Source organism: Chrysoperla carnea, chromosome 1, assembly GCF_905475395.1.
Source record: "Chrysoperla carnea chromosome 1, inChrCarn1.1, whole genome shotgun sequence".
Lineage (NCBI taxonomy): Eukaryota > Metazoa > Arthropoda > Insecta > Neuroptera > Chrysopidae > Chrysoperla > Chrysoperla carnea.
This window is the reverse complement of record NC_058337.1, coordinates 130,795,955-130,810,329: the sequence shown is the minus strand read 5'-3', so window position 1 is coordinate 130,810,329 and position 14,375 is coordinate 130,795,955. Positions and strand designations below refer to the sequence as shown.

The following is a 14,375-nucleotide window of genomic DNA, read 5'->3' as shown; positions in this document are numbered from 1 at the left end:
ATAATCCACAAAATATTAATAAAGAAAATCAATTGAGAATACACACAAAGAAATTTAACGAATTTTAATGTAATGCAAACGAATTTTGAAAGACGTATTGTTTATCTATTTAAAAATATATAAAATATTGTTTCCCCAAAAACCATTGAAATGGAAATTATTATCAAAACTAATAGATGGCCCTACACGAATATAACATGTAGAGCCACCTGGTGAAAGGCACCTTTAGAGAACCGAAATAGTAAAAATTCTACAGGGAGTTGCAGATCTGTTTTAAATTAAAACTATAATCTGTGATTTATAAATTTCGGTGAATTATACTAGCAGTCTATATTTATTCGAAATGTCTATGATCAACCACCACAAAACGTCATTCTGTTGCATCAATATATTTTATTCCTGGGTTATAGAGAATAAAACTTTCTTTAGAAAAAAAAACCATAGATAGGATATGCCATACCGGTTATTTGACAGATAATTTACAAACACAAACCGCGGATTATTTAACGTAAATTTTCTGAATAAATTTTTTGATAAAAATGTGTGCCATGAAGCAATTAGAAGAACGACATACAAGCCAAGAAATAAAATTTTTATTATGGTGTGATCGTATGGATTTGTTAGCAATTGCAAATGTTCGAGGTATAAACTTAATATAATAATTATAATACCAAAAAATATTATTAATCCGTAATTTTGCTTTGGAATAGGAGAAGTATCGTTACATAGATTAAATTGGCAAAGAGTTTGGAGTTTACAGCCATCCGATGTTGATTATACGGTTAGTGGTATGGCTTGGCGACCCGATGGAAAAGTAATCGCTATTGGTTATAGCAACGGTAATTTTATATTTAAAACATAATCCAGCTTCTAAGATTTACCAATTTTTGATGTATTTTAGGAACACTTTTGCTTGTGGATGTAGAAACGAAACGGATATTATACACTCAAAGATTTTCATCAATTAGCTGTGTAATTTGGTTTAATGCACCGGATTTGGGAGTTGATTCTCCGATTGAAGTAAGTAGTGTAATGATATTCTAATGAGTAGTGAAATTTAAGTATTTCCAAAACGATCAATGCTTTTTTTCCGGCACATATTATGACTAGCTAAAAGTATAACTTTGTAATGGCTCGCGAATGGTATCATATAAAATAGATATTTCTAAAATAAAATTATACAATTATTGACAAATATTTTTAATTTAATTGTTCCTCAACAAACGTTAATTTCTTTAAAACATCAGTTTGTAAACCAGGATTCATGTTATTATGCGCTGTGAAAATATTCAATTCATAGATGGTGCCACTGTCTCTGCATATATATTGATATATACATTGTAATAAATAAAAAATACGGTTGTTTTTTATTATTTATATAATTTTTTCTAAAAATAATAATTGATAACACATCTAGACATAAATATGGAACTACAACATTTCATTTCATGTCTAAATCTTTTGTATTTTTTTTGTAAAGTTTACCACCAAAAAGTTACATTTTAACCTAGTAGAGGCTCGCTTCGCTCGCCTGATAAGACCCCGAACAGAAAGAAATATGTGCCAATAATTACTTTTGAGTACGATTTTGGAGGTGGGAATGTTTTTTTTTTTATTGACTAATGACGGATTTTTTTTATTTGTTTTTTAGGATGATTCCTCATTATTTTTATCAGATTTACCTGATTTAGCATGGGATACGGGATCAGCAAATAAAAAAATATCTGATGAAAATCTTGTAGATTTTAAGGTAATTAATGTTCTTTTGGTTGGAACCACACATGGAATGCTACACATTAGTATTTTTGGATTATTCGAATGTGCGATAATCGATTTAAATAAATTAATCGATGAAAAATGTACAGTTTTATCTGTTCATATGGCAAATAATTTAAGTTATTTATATGCGATAGTCCTAACTAAATCGGGCCTAGTAAAAGTGATCACTCTACAAACTGAAATATTTAAAACGCATTCCACAGAGCTACATATGATTGCATATAAACATGGAAAGATTATATCTTTGCTGAATTATTTAGAAGGGACAATTTCCTCAATTGAAGCCGCTTGGGAAATTATTTTGATGGAAATGGATTCAAAGTTGGCATCATTTGCGTCATCAGTTCCGGAAGGTGCGGTGGCAGCGGATTTTCTTGATTTATTACTGTTCGGATTCCCTTCATACGAATTAGATTTATTTTTATCACAAGATTTAACTGAAAAAGGCCTTCGAAAATTAGGTCATTCGATTGAATGTAGTTACTCGAATATCCAAAAACTTGTACTTAAACATTTAACAAAAGTTGCACAAAATATTGCATATTATTTATCCGAATTACGCGGCATGGCACGTATGGAATTTCGATATAAAATTTTAGGATTACAGGAGAGTGCAGTGACGAAAGCAATATCGGCAAGTGGATCGTTTTTAGTTAAAGGTGCTGAAGTTCAACAAGTTATCGATCATTCTATGAGGAATTATAAAGCATTCTTTCGTTGGCTGTATGTCGTTATTTTACGAGAGAATGAAGAACATGTCCCGATCGAAGTTAGTAAAGTATCTCAACGAGATATAATATTTATTGGGGAATTTCTAAAAAATTTCGATTCGTTACCCGGTGATTCAAAACAAGCGGGACGTAGTAAATATTTTAATTTAGAACGTTTAGGGCAGTATTTAGTTGATTCGAATTTAGTTATACCATTAGATACAACGTTAAATCCTTGGGATGTTTTTTTATCGAATCATCCGGGTTTATTCGATAATGATTTAATTATTAAACATCATCATGAAATGTCTTTACTCCAAGAACATAAACATTTAATATCATCGATTGGGGATGTTTTTAATGAACCCAAAAAACAAATTGGTAATGAATTACAATTATATCAAATTTTGAATATTATTAAGGTCGATAATTATAATGATATTCGATTGTCGTTAATTAATTTCAATCGAGATATTACATTTATGGCGATTGTAAATGTAACCGAACCGGATGGAATATATTTTATAGAAATTGATAGCTCAAATGAAACACAAGTGAAATGTGAATTTTTCTATTTTCAATCAGTAGAAAATTTTAACGATAGTCTCTCCCAACCGTTAAAAATAATCGATATTCAATTTTATACCGTAAATGTGTTATCTGTTCTCTTGGAAATTGATAATCAACAACGTACAGCCGTTTTTGCACAATTTCCTGTAACTTTAGCTCGTCAATCGCTCATGGTAGTTGATAAAAATGTAATTGATTCGATCGGTAATTTAACGCGAATTAATGCTTGTGATGCTCCGATATCGACTACGTTACGTGTGTTGGATGGATTTACAGCTGCTAAATTTTCGGTATCTGGCAGTCGAAAAGTATCGGTGATATTAATGCAAAATTTACGTACGTGTTGTTTATATGAAATGGATGTTGACGAAGAAGATGAGGAAGAAGAGGTGGATGTAACTGCAAGTACAGCTAAGGAAAGTGATAATAGTATACAGGAAAATCCGGAAGTAATGGTTGAGTAATTGGTTTTTCTTATTTGATATTGTATTTTTTAGATCATAATACATATATTGTGTTGTCCAGATTTTAGTTCGCTTTTAATAGTGGTGGTGATCAATCTGGAAAAACCTTTAAATGTCAGGGAATTTTGAAACTCTGAAAAAGTCAGGGAATTATAGTATAGGTCAAGGAAAATGCTAAGAAAATAGCCGGTCTCTAGAATTGTATTCTATAGAACTGATTCTGCATCGATATCTTGGAATGGCGTATATATTCTTAATCAGTTTTCACTACAAAATCTTCGGTTTTGGTCAGGGTTGTCAGATTATTTCGTTTCTGAAGCGGTAATTCCAGTAAAAAGTAAAAACGTAATTCCAGTAGAAGTATCGAGTGTGACAGTTGACTAATTTATCGAAAAGATCATAGTTTCCATAGTTAAGAAAAAAGAAAGGTCGAATAGGGAAATTTCAAATTATGATATTTTAAAAACGGTCAGGGAATTATTGTTTTTATAGTGGAAAAGTCAAGGAACTTCAAATAAAATTCAGGGAAAATAATACTGAATTTTTGCCCCTTTTAAGATCTTAGAGCTTCAATTGACAACGTTAATCATTAGCTAAAACGAACCAAAATATGGACAACTCTTTATGCAAATCGTTTGGTAATTGGGGATATTTTGAAAATCGAAGTAAACTGTGATTCTTAATTGATTTTGTTATTTTGTATAAAAATTTGTAAATAAAATTACTCTAAGTACGTACTCCAAATCATAAAAAAGTTTTTTTTTTTATAGTTCCTCAAATTTTTCTAGATTTTGTGGAATAATCAGGAATACAGTCTTCAATAAATATACCGTTTCGAAGACTAATAAAAGAGTAGGAATCTTTTCGGAGTTTTCATTGTATTCTAACTTGATTTATTTAGATACTAAAAATATATCGCGAAATATAGTCTCGCCATCTGTGAGTAAAATAAACGAAGTTGTCTCTAATCTTATTCGGTAATGTAGGTTGCTATGCGATAAATAATTTTTTTTTTTTGGTAAACTTAATTCGTCATTCTTTAAAATGTGAAAAACTTTTAAAACTTATTTCTAATGCAATTTGAAATAATTACAAACAAATAATTTAAAAAAATATTTATTATAGTTTAAAATAATATTGACTAAAAATTCTAAATAAAATTGATTTATTTTTGTGGTGCTATGGCAGCAAATACAGCTTGAAAATCAGTCTCAATATCAGTATTTTTTCTACCTGATGATTCTTTCAGTCCATTTAGACTTGTATTAGCTTTATCTAACACTACATTCTGATATTCGTTACTGGCTTTTGAAGTGCTTGGTCTAGGTGATGTAAATACTTCTTCGGCACTATCTTCCTCATCTGATGATTCTATAAACAAAAAATTAATATTATTTTGCGATAGTTTCTGTTATCCGTATTTTAAAAATAAGCGTAAGGTAAATGGAAAGTATGAAAGCGGTAATGTTTCAGGCAAAAAAATGTATGGATCTCAGGGAAATACAGGCAATGCATTTTTCTAAATCTAGAATGGTATAATTACAAACTTGGGAATCTTTAAATACCTGTAGCAAGTAGTAAATCTTTTTTAAGTCCTTTAGTATCTGAAAAGTTTCGTATATCCGTAAAATAAATATTTAAACAAAATAATTAAAGGATTGACAAATGTTTTATGATTGCCAATTTAAGAGTAAAAAATGATGAAAATGGATTCATAAAATACATGCTTGATTCAAGTCATAAATGAGAAATTTTTTTATTCTTATCTATAATTTTGTCGCTTTACATGTTTTGCTTTTTCGACGGGCATTATTAATGAATATTAATAGCAGTTTTATTTCCTCAAATGATTTTAATACATTTGCAAAAATACTCTAAAAAAGCATCGGATTTATCTATAAAATTATCATGCTTATTTGAGCTTAGGTTTCATGCAACCCCAGGCAAAAAAGCGCGGACCCAGATCGAAAGAATCAGAAAAAGTTCTAGCTCCAAAAAAAAAAAAAAAAACTAAAAGGCCATAGCATGAAAAGTATAAAAATACATATTAAACAAAAAATGTTCATGAAAAGTTTATATATACAAGGTGTTCTAGAATTGACTGCAGAACTTTTGACTTTCTGGATCTGAGGCCTAATTTCGGAGATCAATTAATTGCAATGATAAAGACATTCTTATATTTCTAAGTGCTCTGTAATTGGATAAATTTATTAATTGATTTGGTTAATTATCTCGGAAATTAGGCCTCATATCGAAATTTGTTGGGAACTTTTTCGTTCGTCTAAATTATAGATCACCTCCGTATATTAGTAAGGAGTAAAATATTTTTCAATTATTATAAAATGAAGTAATTACTTGAATTTTGCTTGTATATTTGCTTGTCTGTCTTCTCTAAGAAAAGCTAGGAGAACTAAATAATTATTGTATTCAAGGTGTCCTTTAACTGACCCTGGAGACTCTCTACGAGATTATGGTCATCAAGATGAACGAAAATGGTTTTTACCAAATTTGTAATTTTCGAGATACTCCGAGATATCTCGAAAATTACGCACCCGATTGAAATTTGGTAAAAACCTTTTTCGTTCGTCTTGATGAGCTTAATCTTGTAGAATAGTTTTCCAAGTTCAATTAAAGAACACCCTGTATATATATTATAGAATCGCTATAAAAAAACTTGACGACCGTGATAAAACGCGAAATCCTAGCTTTTTTCAGAGAAACTAAAAGAGTTCAGTTTTGCAAAAAAATTATTTACCCAAATACATGTGAGGTATTCGCCTACGACTAACTCTTAATATAACATAGCCGGCTCCAAGGAATATTAATAATACAGTTGTACCCATTAACGCTCTTAATAAATTTAACTGAAAAAAATTTTTGTTTTAATTATAACTATGCATATGATTCGGCATCGGGACTTTATGGATCCCTAGAAAGAATATTCTCAAAAATAAGACATCAAGGTAGTGAAGAGACTATATTAAGGTGATTGGACTATTTTCAGAGATCTTGGGATCGATTCCCGCACTGATGTATGTTTCTACATATCAGACATTAATGTTAAAATTAAAAATATTTTTTTAATCAGAGTTTTTGGAATTCTAAAATAACTAAATTAAAGATTCTTACGTCTGTATTATCTTCATTAACCACTTTCCAATCTTTCTCCACAACTAACTCGACATTTTTAATATAAAAATCCTTGTTATATACGCCCCTCGAGTAACATTTGTACAGTCCTGTTTCTTTTGGCGATACATTCTGTCATAATATTCAAAGTTTAAAATATATTCGGTTGAATTTATCGATTAATCGAATTTCTGCCTCAGAGAAATTAGACAGTAAGTGATAGGATATTTCTATAACGACATGCAACAAAAAGTATTTCTTAACTTCCCGCTAAGAAAATAGGGAAGTTATTGTTTTCACCCCGTTTTGCCAAAATCGAGTTTTCATCAGATCTCGACGTTTTAAGGTGTCAGGAAGCTTCCCTGACTACTTCCGCGAGGGTGTCTGTATGCTGTATGTATGTATGAGTGTGTGTGTGTGTGTGTGTGTGTGTGTGTGTGTGTGTGTGTGTGTGTGTGTGTGTGTGTGTGTGTGTGGATGTATGTAAACCTCTCATAACTTTTGAACGGCTTGTCCGATTTGATCGCGGGTGGTGCCATTCGAAAGGGCTTGACCAAACTTAGATTTTGAGGACCGATAGATTTCGAGAAATCTCAAAAAAACTGCAAAAAAATATTTTTTTAAAGTGGTTTTTTTTTGAATAACTTTTAAACGGCTGTATCGATCAATTCCAAAAACTAATCAGCTCTCAACATCAAAAACCACGTCGATCACCACCAGTCCGGTCAAAATCGGTTGATTCGTTCGTGAGTTATCGTTGACGAAAGAAAACCCAAAAAAGCGTTTTTTCGGAATAACCTCAAAATTTTTTGTTCTATCAATTGAAACTTAAAGATTCCTCATGAAGCTTCAAGTTATCCAAGAATGTGGATATAACATCAGAATAGATAAAAATTTTTACACGTTATGAGTCAATACTTAGCGGGAATTGTTATAGGGATGACCTGCAGGGTCAACCGTTTTCCAAATTTTTTTTAAATAAAATATTTAGTAAATTGATTTTCGGTAAATAAAAATTGGATTTATGGATTGTCTAATTTCTCCGGATGCGTTAATTTGTTTTAAATTTATTATGCTTACTTTTATATACAATTTCCCAGTGAGTATATCATATTTATATTTGTCTTTGTCAAAATCATTTCCAGGTCCAATGATTAAATCATTACCCGTAAATTGCCAAAATCGAAATATATGCTTGTCATCATTACTATCGCAATTTAATACCGCCGTTTCACCGGCATTGTATTCCTTTACGGGAAAAAAAACAACAGTTATAAAAAATATTATTTTAGATTATAAGTATAGTTCAGTCAAGAAACGGATTCAACGGATTGCAGACAGAAATGATGGCACGATAAGAGTTTATTTCAGGGACGTATTTGGACTAGCTTAAAGGTAAACGGTTGAAAATTGTCTCATTTTTAAAATAGAGGCAAAGTAATAGACTTGGAATTTCATAACGTTCGATTTTACTGTTTAGAAAAACCATTTTCAATTGTGAAATATCAATTTAAACATCTCTATTTAGCTAATCCTACAAAAGCTTTGAAAAATTTCTGGCAAGGACATTTTGTTTGAGCATTCATTGACTGAAGTATAATCAAATACGATCTCGGTATCCGGCTTGAATGGGTAAATTAGGCATAAATGAATTAATTTTGAAAGTTTACAAAAACCACTTTTATTATTATGCGATAGAAATTTTCCACCAGAATCCACGATCGTATTTTCTGAAATAATTCTAAAAATTTCGTACCAGCATACTAACGACCGGTGAATCAACATGGGGAGCTGTATAAGCTAATTCAATAGCTACAGACGTTATAAAAGCTAAATAAAAAATGGAATTTAAACATTGAGTACCTTGATGCTTAAACATTAATACCTAAAACAGAAAAATAATATATCGATTACAAATTACAATTTAAATAATGGAATAAATTTTTTGTTCTTCAAATGACTCTACTACTAATTTTTTACTTTATACTTAGAATTTCAAAGTTCTAAATAGAATTCAAGTGATCCGTCGTGAAAAACGCGTTTTTACTACCATAGCTACTGCCATTTGTGCCAGAGATTGAAGATTGTTGAACCAGATCTGCTCAACATTACTTGGATTAAGGTTTTAAAGATTGAGAGTAACTTCCTAATGGAAAGGAGGGGGAGTAAGTTCCCTTTTTTAACAACATTAAACAGATTTTCTAAAGATAATTTTTTATCTAACATGGTATGATGTTCAACAGGCCAAAGCTTGAAGTAATTCGGTTAGTTTTCTGCATTATTTTTACAGTGAAATATAAATCAGTAGTCGAGTTTTTTGAAATAAACATACATAAAATGAAAAAGCATATTCGTGCAAAGGCGCAATAATTTTCGTATTTATTTTACACGAAGATACAAAACGTTTATAATGTTACATTGCATTAATGTGTAGAGAGTTTCTAAAATATTGAAGGTTAAATCAACTTTTTTTTCTTCATATTATAACAGTGGGAATGGAAAGTCATCAAGTTTCCCGTGCGGAGCCTGGGCGGGCTACTAGTTTTAATATAATTTAGTTTTATAAGTAAAGAATGTAATTTTGATTTGCAAGACAGAAATTACCATCCATCGTTAATTAACGCAACCGCTCTCAGATGCAAAACTTACTTCATTCGTATTTAAAATCGTATTTAAAGGATAGAAATATTCAAAATTTAGCTTCTTTAAAATAAACTCACGAAGAATTGCTACATTTCGTACCAACTGCAAATTTGATATAATTCCACCTTCAATATTTTAAAACTCCGTGTATAACAAGTACAAAACATCAATTACTTATTATACCATGTATATATATGAAATATACATAGTATATTAAGTTTAGTCCCAAGTTTGTAACGCTTAAAAATAATGATGCTAGGAAAAAAATTTTGTCATAGGTGTTCATTAAATCACCTAATTAGTCCATTTCCGGTTGCCCGTCCGTCCGTCTGTGGACACGATAACTCAAAAACGAAAAAATATATAGAGCTGAAATTTTTACAGCGTACTCAGGACGTAAAAAGTGAGGTCAAGTTCGTAAATGAGCATCATAGGTCAATTGGGTCTTTTGTCCGTAGGACCCATCTTATAAACCATTAGAGATAGAACAAAAGTTTAAATGTAAAAAATGTTCCTTATCAAAAATTAAACAACTTTTGTTTGAAACATTTTTTCGTAAACATCACTGTTTACTCGTGAGGGCGCTAATTAGGCGGAAATTTTATAATATGTACTATACTTGATTATCAGTTATGTATGTGTCACATGTTTGTATGTGTAATGTGATAAAGAAATCAACACTGACTATGCATGGTATTTCAACAATTAACTCAGTCAATTGTTTGTTTTCACTTGTTTAATATGGCAATAACTTTAACGCAGGAGAGTATATGGATTATGGATAAAGTATGTGGGCGTTAAATCTATTTTACGATGGAACGCCTTTGTTTATTTTCTAATTAATGAGTACTAATTTATTATTCGTGCCAGCCTAGAATTTACTTCAATACCATTTTAAATTGGTTAATTATATCCTAATACTTTTTTTAACATCTACATATATTTAATATTCACAAGGGCAAGGTTATGCTTATTTGTTTTAAGGAGACGGGGTAAAATCAGGGAGAAGAGTGAAGATATTTCGGGGGTAAAGATTGATTATGTTTGATTAAACATAAAATTAAAATTTTCTGAATGCGGAATTAGACATCGATGTTTATTTATTGCAGTAGCGAACTAGCCATCGAGTACGATCCCTTCTCTTAAACATATTAAACGTGACCAGACTGCTTCTTGTCACGTGCCTAGCAATTTTATCATTAAGTGATTTTAGCTTCTGCAAATTCTAGGCAATAAAAGTAGATAAAATTAGCAGGTCGCCTTAATTTCTGATTTTTTTCCTCTTATTGAACTTAAGGGATCCGAAATTGAGCCGACCGACTAATTTTATTGCTTAGAATTACAGAAACTGTAATCACTTAGTGATAAAATCGCTAGCCACGAGACCTGAGAAGTCTGGTCTCGTTAAATACTTTTAAAGGGAAGGGATAATTGATCGATTTGAAAGAAATATTAACGTTGCAAAACAGGACCTCAATTAAAACTTTCTAAATAAAATTTTCTGCCTGAAATAAAAATGAAAGCATAACAATGCACTCGAAATAATTCGTATAATTTCGGAAATGCATTAAATTTTGAAGATCAAATGTTTAAATGCAATCATGATTTGAAAGTGAAAAAAAATTATTATTGATCTGCTTATGGGTGGGCATCTGATATTGCACTCGAAATAAATCGTATCATTTCGGGAAATGCATTAAATTTTGTAAGCCAAAAAAAAAAAAATTAATGAAAAATAAATTAATATTGATTTGTTTATTTGGAATCATAAGACTTATTTGATTTAAGGAGATTGTTATGTAGGTACTATGCGTAAAACACCAAAAAATGTTATGTAACACACAAAAAAAAAGCGCAACAAATTTTAAAATATAAACTATTTAAAATTAATTATTAAACTTACTGTGTATTTATATAAATTTTTTTTTACTAAAAGAAGACTAGAAATAGAAGATAATAGAAAATAAAATGAAAATTAAGTTAAAAGTTTACCAAATAAATATTTATAATACTAAATAAATAAAAATAATAAACCAATGCATTTAAAACGACACTCGGTGACAACATTTGTGATTTCAAATATTTATTTTTAATAGGTAAAAAAAAAAATTAAAAACGTAAGCGGTCGTATGATCACATAAACGAAGTCATGTTACAAAACTTGGCACAAATATTAGTAAATTTTCGAAATAAACGAAGACGAAAATCTACGTCAGTCACCACACTGAGACACTCATTATTGTAAACGAATTCATATGACCGCGCTGCTGTTGTCTATCAAATCGCAGTAACGAAAATGAAATACTTGTAAGTATTCGTTTGTTATATGAAAAAAAAAAGAAAAAAATGATCATCAAGATTTATTTTCTAATTGGTGTATAAAATATATTTAACGAATTTTCCAGATTGATTTTAATTTATGAAATAATGTCGTATGGAAATGTTTTTAAATATTAATTCATTGCGTCAATGTTTATATATAGTGCAATAAATAAGCCGGAAAATGTGGAAAAGTGGTGGAACAGCTCCGATTTCAAAAATTTTTTGTGTACGTATTCCTTAGACCTCTAGGAACATTCAGCCGCACTAACCTTGGCATTGGAAAAAAAACTGAGAAAGTTAGGGTAGTTTTCCCATCCCCAAAACTCTCTAAATAGTAGCAGTGAAAACAAATCAATATTTTAACTCAAAAATCGTCTTCCGAGGGTTTTTGAGGTCGTTGATCATGAATTCAAGGTTAAAAAGCAACTGAATATGGTTTCAACCCCATTAAAATTACCCTTAAAGTGATAGAGACAAAAACTTTATTAAATTCAAAATTTTGCCTCAGAAATCGTGTCTCGTGGAGTTTTTAGGTAAGATGTTCAAAAATTTAAGGTCAAAAAGCAATTGAGGATTGTTTCAACCCCATCAAAAGTACCCTTAGAAGTGTCAATGATAAAAAAAAATTGAAAATTCTGAATTTCACCTCAGAAATTGTCTCTCTCTGGTTTTAGAAGTCATTGATAATGAATTTGAGGGCAAGAAGCAACTGAATGTAGTCCCAAGCCACCCCTAAAGGCCACCCCTAGAAGTTACAGAGAAAAAATTTAAAATTGTTCCTCGAATATCGTCTTTCGGGGGGTTTAAGGGGCCGCTGATCGCGAATCCAAGGTCAAAAAGTAACTTGGATGGTTGCAACCCCATTAAAACTACCCCTAGAAATGTCAATGATAAATAAATTTTGAAAAAAACTGAATTTCACCACAGAAATTGCCTCTCTGCGGTTTTAAGAGTCGCTGATCATGAATTTGAGGTCAAAAAGTAACTGAATGTCACAGCATCCTTATTAAAACCTCCCCTAGAAGTGACAGAGATAAAATTTTAAATTTGAATTCTCTCCTCGAATATCGACTTTCGGGTAATTTTGGGGGCGCTGATTACGAATCCAAGGTCAAAAAGTAGCTGAAGAGGGTTGCAACCCCAAAAAAACTACCCCCAGATGTGAAAATGTTAAACATTTAAAAAAATTTAAAATTTTGCCTTGAAAAGCGTCTCTTGAGGGTTTTCGGGGTCGCTGATCACGAATCCGGGGTATAATTTGAAAAATTTCAACGTCCAATATGATTTGCGTGAGATTTTTTGATTCAATGTAGTGTTTTGATTCAACGGACCCGAAAACCAGCAAGACACGATTTCGAGATGAAATTTAGAATTTTCTAAAATAACTTCATTGTCGCTTCTAGGGTTGGTCTCAATGAAGTTGCAACCCTCTTCAATTACTTTTTATCCCCGAATTCGTGATCAGCGACGCCAAAAATCCCTCAAAAGACGATAACCGAAGAGAAATTTTAAATTTAAAATTTTTTTTCTTTCACTTATAAGGGTGGTTTTAATGGGAATGGAGCGACATTCGGTAGCTTTTTGACTCAAATTCATGATCAGCGACTACGAAAACCACAAAGAGGCCATTTCTGAGGTGAAATTCAGAATTTTCTAAACTTGTTTATCATTGACACTTCAACGGGTAGTTTTATGAGGTTGCAACCATCCAAGTTACTTTTTGACCTTGAATTCGTGATCAGCGATGCCATAAACCCCCCGAAAGACGATATTCGATAAAAAATTTAAAATTTTATCTCTGTTTCTTCTAGGGGTGGCTTTTAGGGGTGGCTTGGAACTACATTCAGTTGCTTCTTACCCTCAAATTCATTATCAACGACTTCAAAAACCGCAGAAAGACAATTTCTGAGGTCAAATTCAAAATTTTCAAAATTTTTTAAATATTGACACTTCTAGGGGTAGTTTTAATGGGGTTGCAACCATTTTCAGTTGTTTTTAAACCTTGAATTCATGATCAGTGACCTCGAAAACCCTCGGAAGACGATTTTTGAGGTGAAATATTGATTGGTTTTCACTGTTACTATTTGGGGATGGGAAAACTACCCTAACTTTCTCAGTTTTTTTTCCAATGCCAAGGTTAGTGCGGCTGAATGTTCCTAGAGGTCTAAGAAACACGTACACAAAAAATTTTTGAAATCGGAGCTGTTCCACCACTTTTCACATTTGATGGTATTTTCCGGCTTATTTACTGTAGTAATATATTATGCTTCAATTATTGTAATATAATACAAGGTGCTTCAAAATTCGTGAACAAAGATTTACCATCGTTAATGACTCGACATTCTTGAATCCTATTAGAGCTAGGTTAATTTGGATCCCAAATTTGAAAAGTAAGACCCAAATTTAGTAGGATTACATGCTTGGTTTATCAAAATTAGATAAAATTTGGATGTGATAGTGCAAAATTAAATTTTTTGGATTCTGATGACGTCATCAAGTTAAAAATATTCGATTGTTTGATAACAAAGGCAAATTTGATCCGATCTAATTAGAATTTTTTTGAAACCCACTCATTTTGGGTCATTATTTTCAGCTGTGATGTCAGTTTTTCGCTAGCTATCAATTATGTGCTTATTTCCGGGACCGGGTCGTCACATTCTAGAATCCTATAGAGCTAGGTTAATTTTGATCACAAATTTGGAAAGTATGACTCAAATTTAGTATGATTACATACTTGGTTTATCAAAATTGGTTAAAA

The 14,375-nt window shown here is 31.1% G+C and overlaps 2 protein-coding genes across 2 annotated transcripts; one reads left to right on the top strand and one right to left on the bottom strand.

Moving 5' to 3' along the window:
- The first annotated feature begins 535 nt into the window (after positions 1-535).
- LOC123299911 (anaphase-promoting complex subunit 4) lies at positions 536-4,248 on the top strand. The gene is made up of 4 exons (XM_044882330.1): positions 536-642; positions 711-839; positions 902-1,020; positions 1,652-4,248. Exons 1-4 carry the CDS (start codon positions 540-542, stop codon positions 3,521-3,523), a joined length of 2,223 nt encoding a protein of 740 aa, XP_044738265.1. The 5' UTR covers positions 536-539; the 3' UTR covers positions 3,524-4,248.
- Positions 4,249-4,674: 426 nt separating this feature from the next.
- LOC123305499 lies at positions 4,675-11,230 on the bottom strand. The gene is made up of 7 exons (XM_044887228.1): positions 11,199-11,230; positions 8,409-8,537; positions 7,733-7,900; positions 6,653-6,784; positions 6,279-6,387; positions 5,089-5,127; positions 4,675-4,894 (listed from the first exon to the last, which is right to left on the bottom strand). Exons 2-7 carry the CDS (start codon positions 8,529-8,531, stop codon positions 4,689-4,691), a joined length of 777 nt encoding a protein of 258 aa, XP_044743163.1. The 5' UTR covers positions 8,532-8,537; positions 11,199-11,230; the 3' UTR covers positions 4,675-4,688.
- Between the last annotated feature and the right edge of the window lie 3,145 nt (positions 11,231-14,375).

Excerpts from the sequence above, each read along its gene's own strand:
- LOC123299911 (XM_044882330.1), top strand. The coding sequence starts at position 540 with ATGTGTGCCATGAAGCAATTAGAAGAACGACATACAAGCCAAGAAATA. Across the intron at positions 643-710 it reads AGCAATTGCAAATGTTCGAG|GAGAAGTATCGTTACATAGA; the intron begins GTATAAACTTAA and ends GCTTTGGAATAG. Across the intron at positions 1,021-1,651 it reads GAGTTGATTCTCCGATTGAA|GATGATTCCTCATTATTTTT; the intron begins GTAAGTAGTGTA and ends TTTGTTTTTTAG.
- LOC123305499 (XM_044887228.1), bottom strand. The coding sequence starts at position 8,531 with ATGTTTAAGCATCAAGGTACTCAATGTTTAAATTCCATTTTTTATTTA. Across the intron at positions 7,901-8,408 it reads CACCGGTCGTTAGTATGCTG|GAATACAATGCCGGTGAAAC; the intron begins GTACGAAATTTT and ends TTTCCCGTAAAG. Across the intron at positions 4,895-5,088 it reads AGATTTACTACTTGCTACAG|AATCATCAGATGAGGAAGAT; the intron begins GTATTTAAAGAT and ends TTTTGTTTATAG.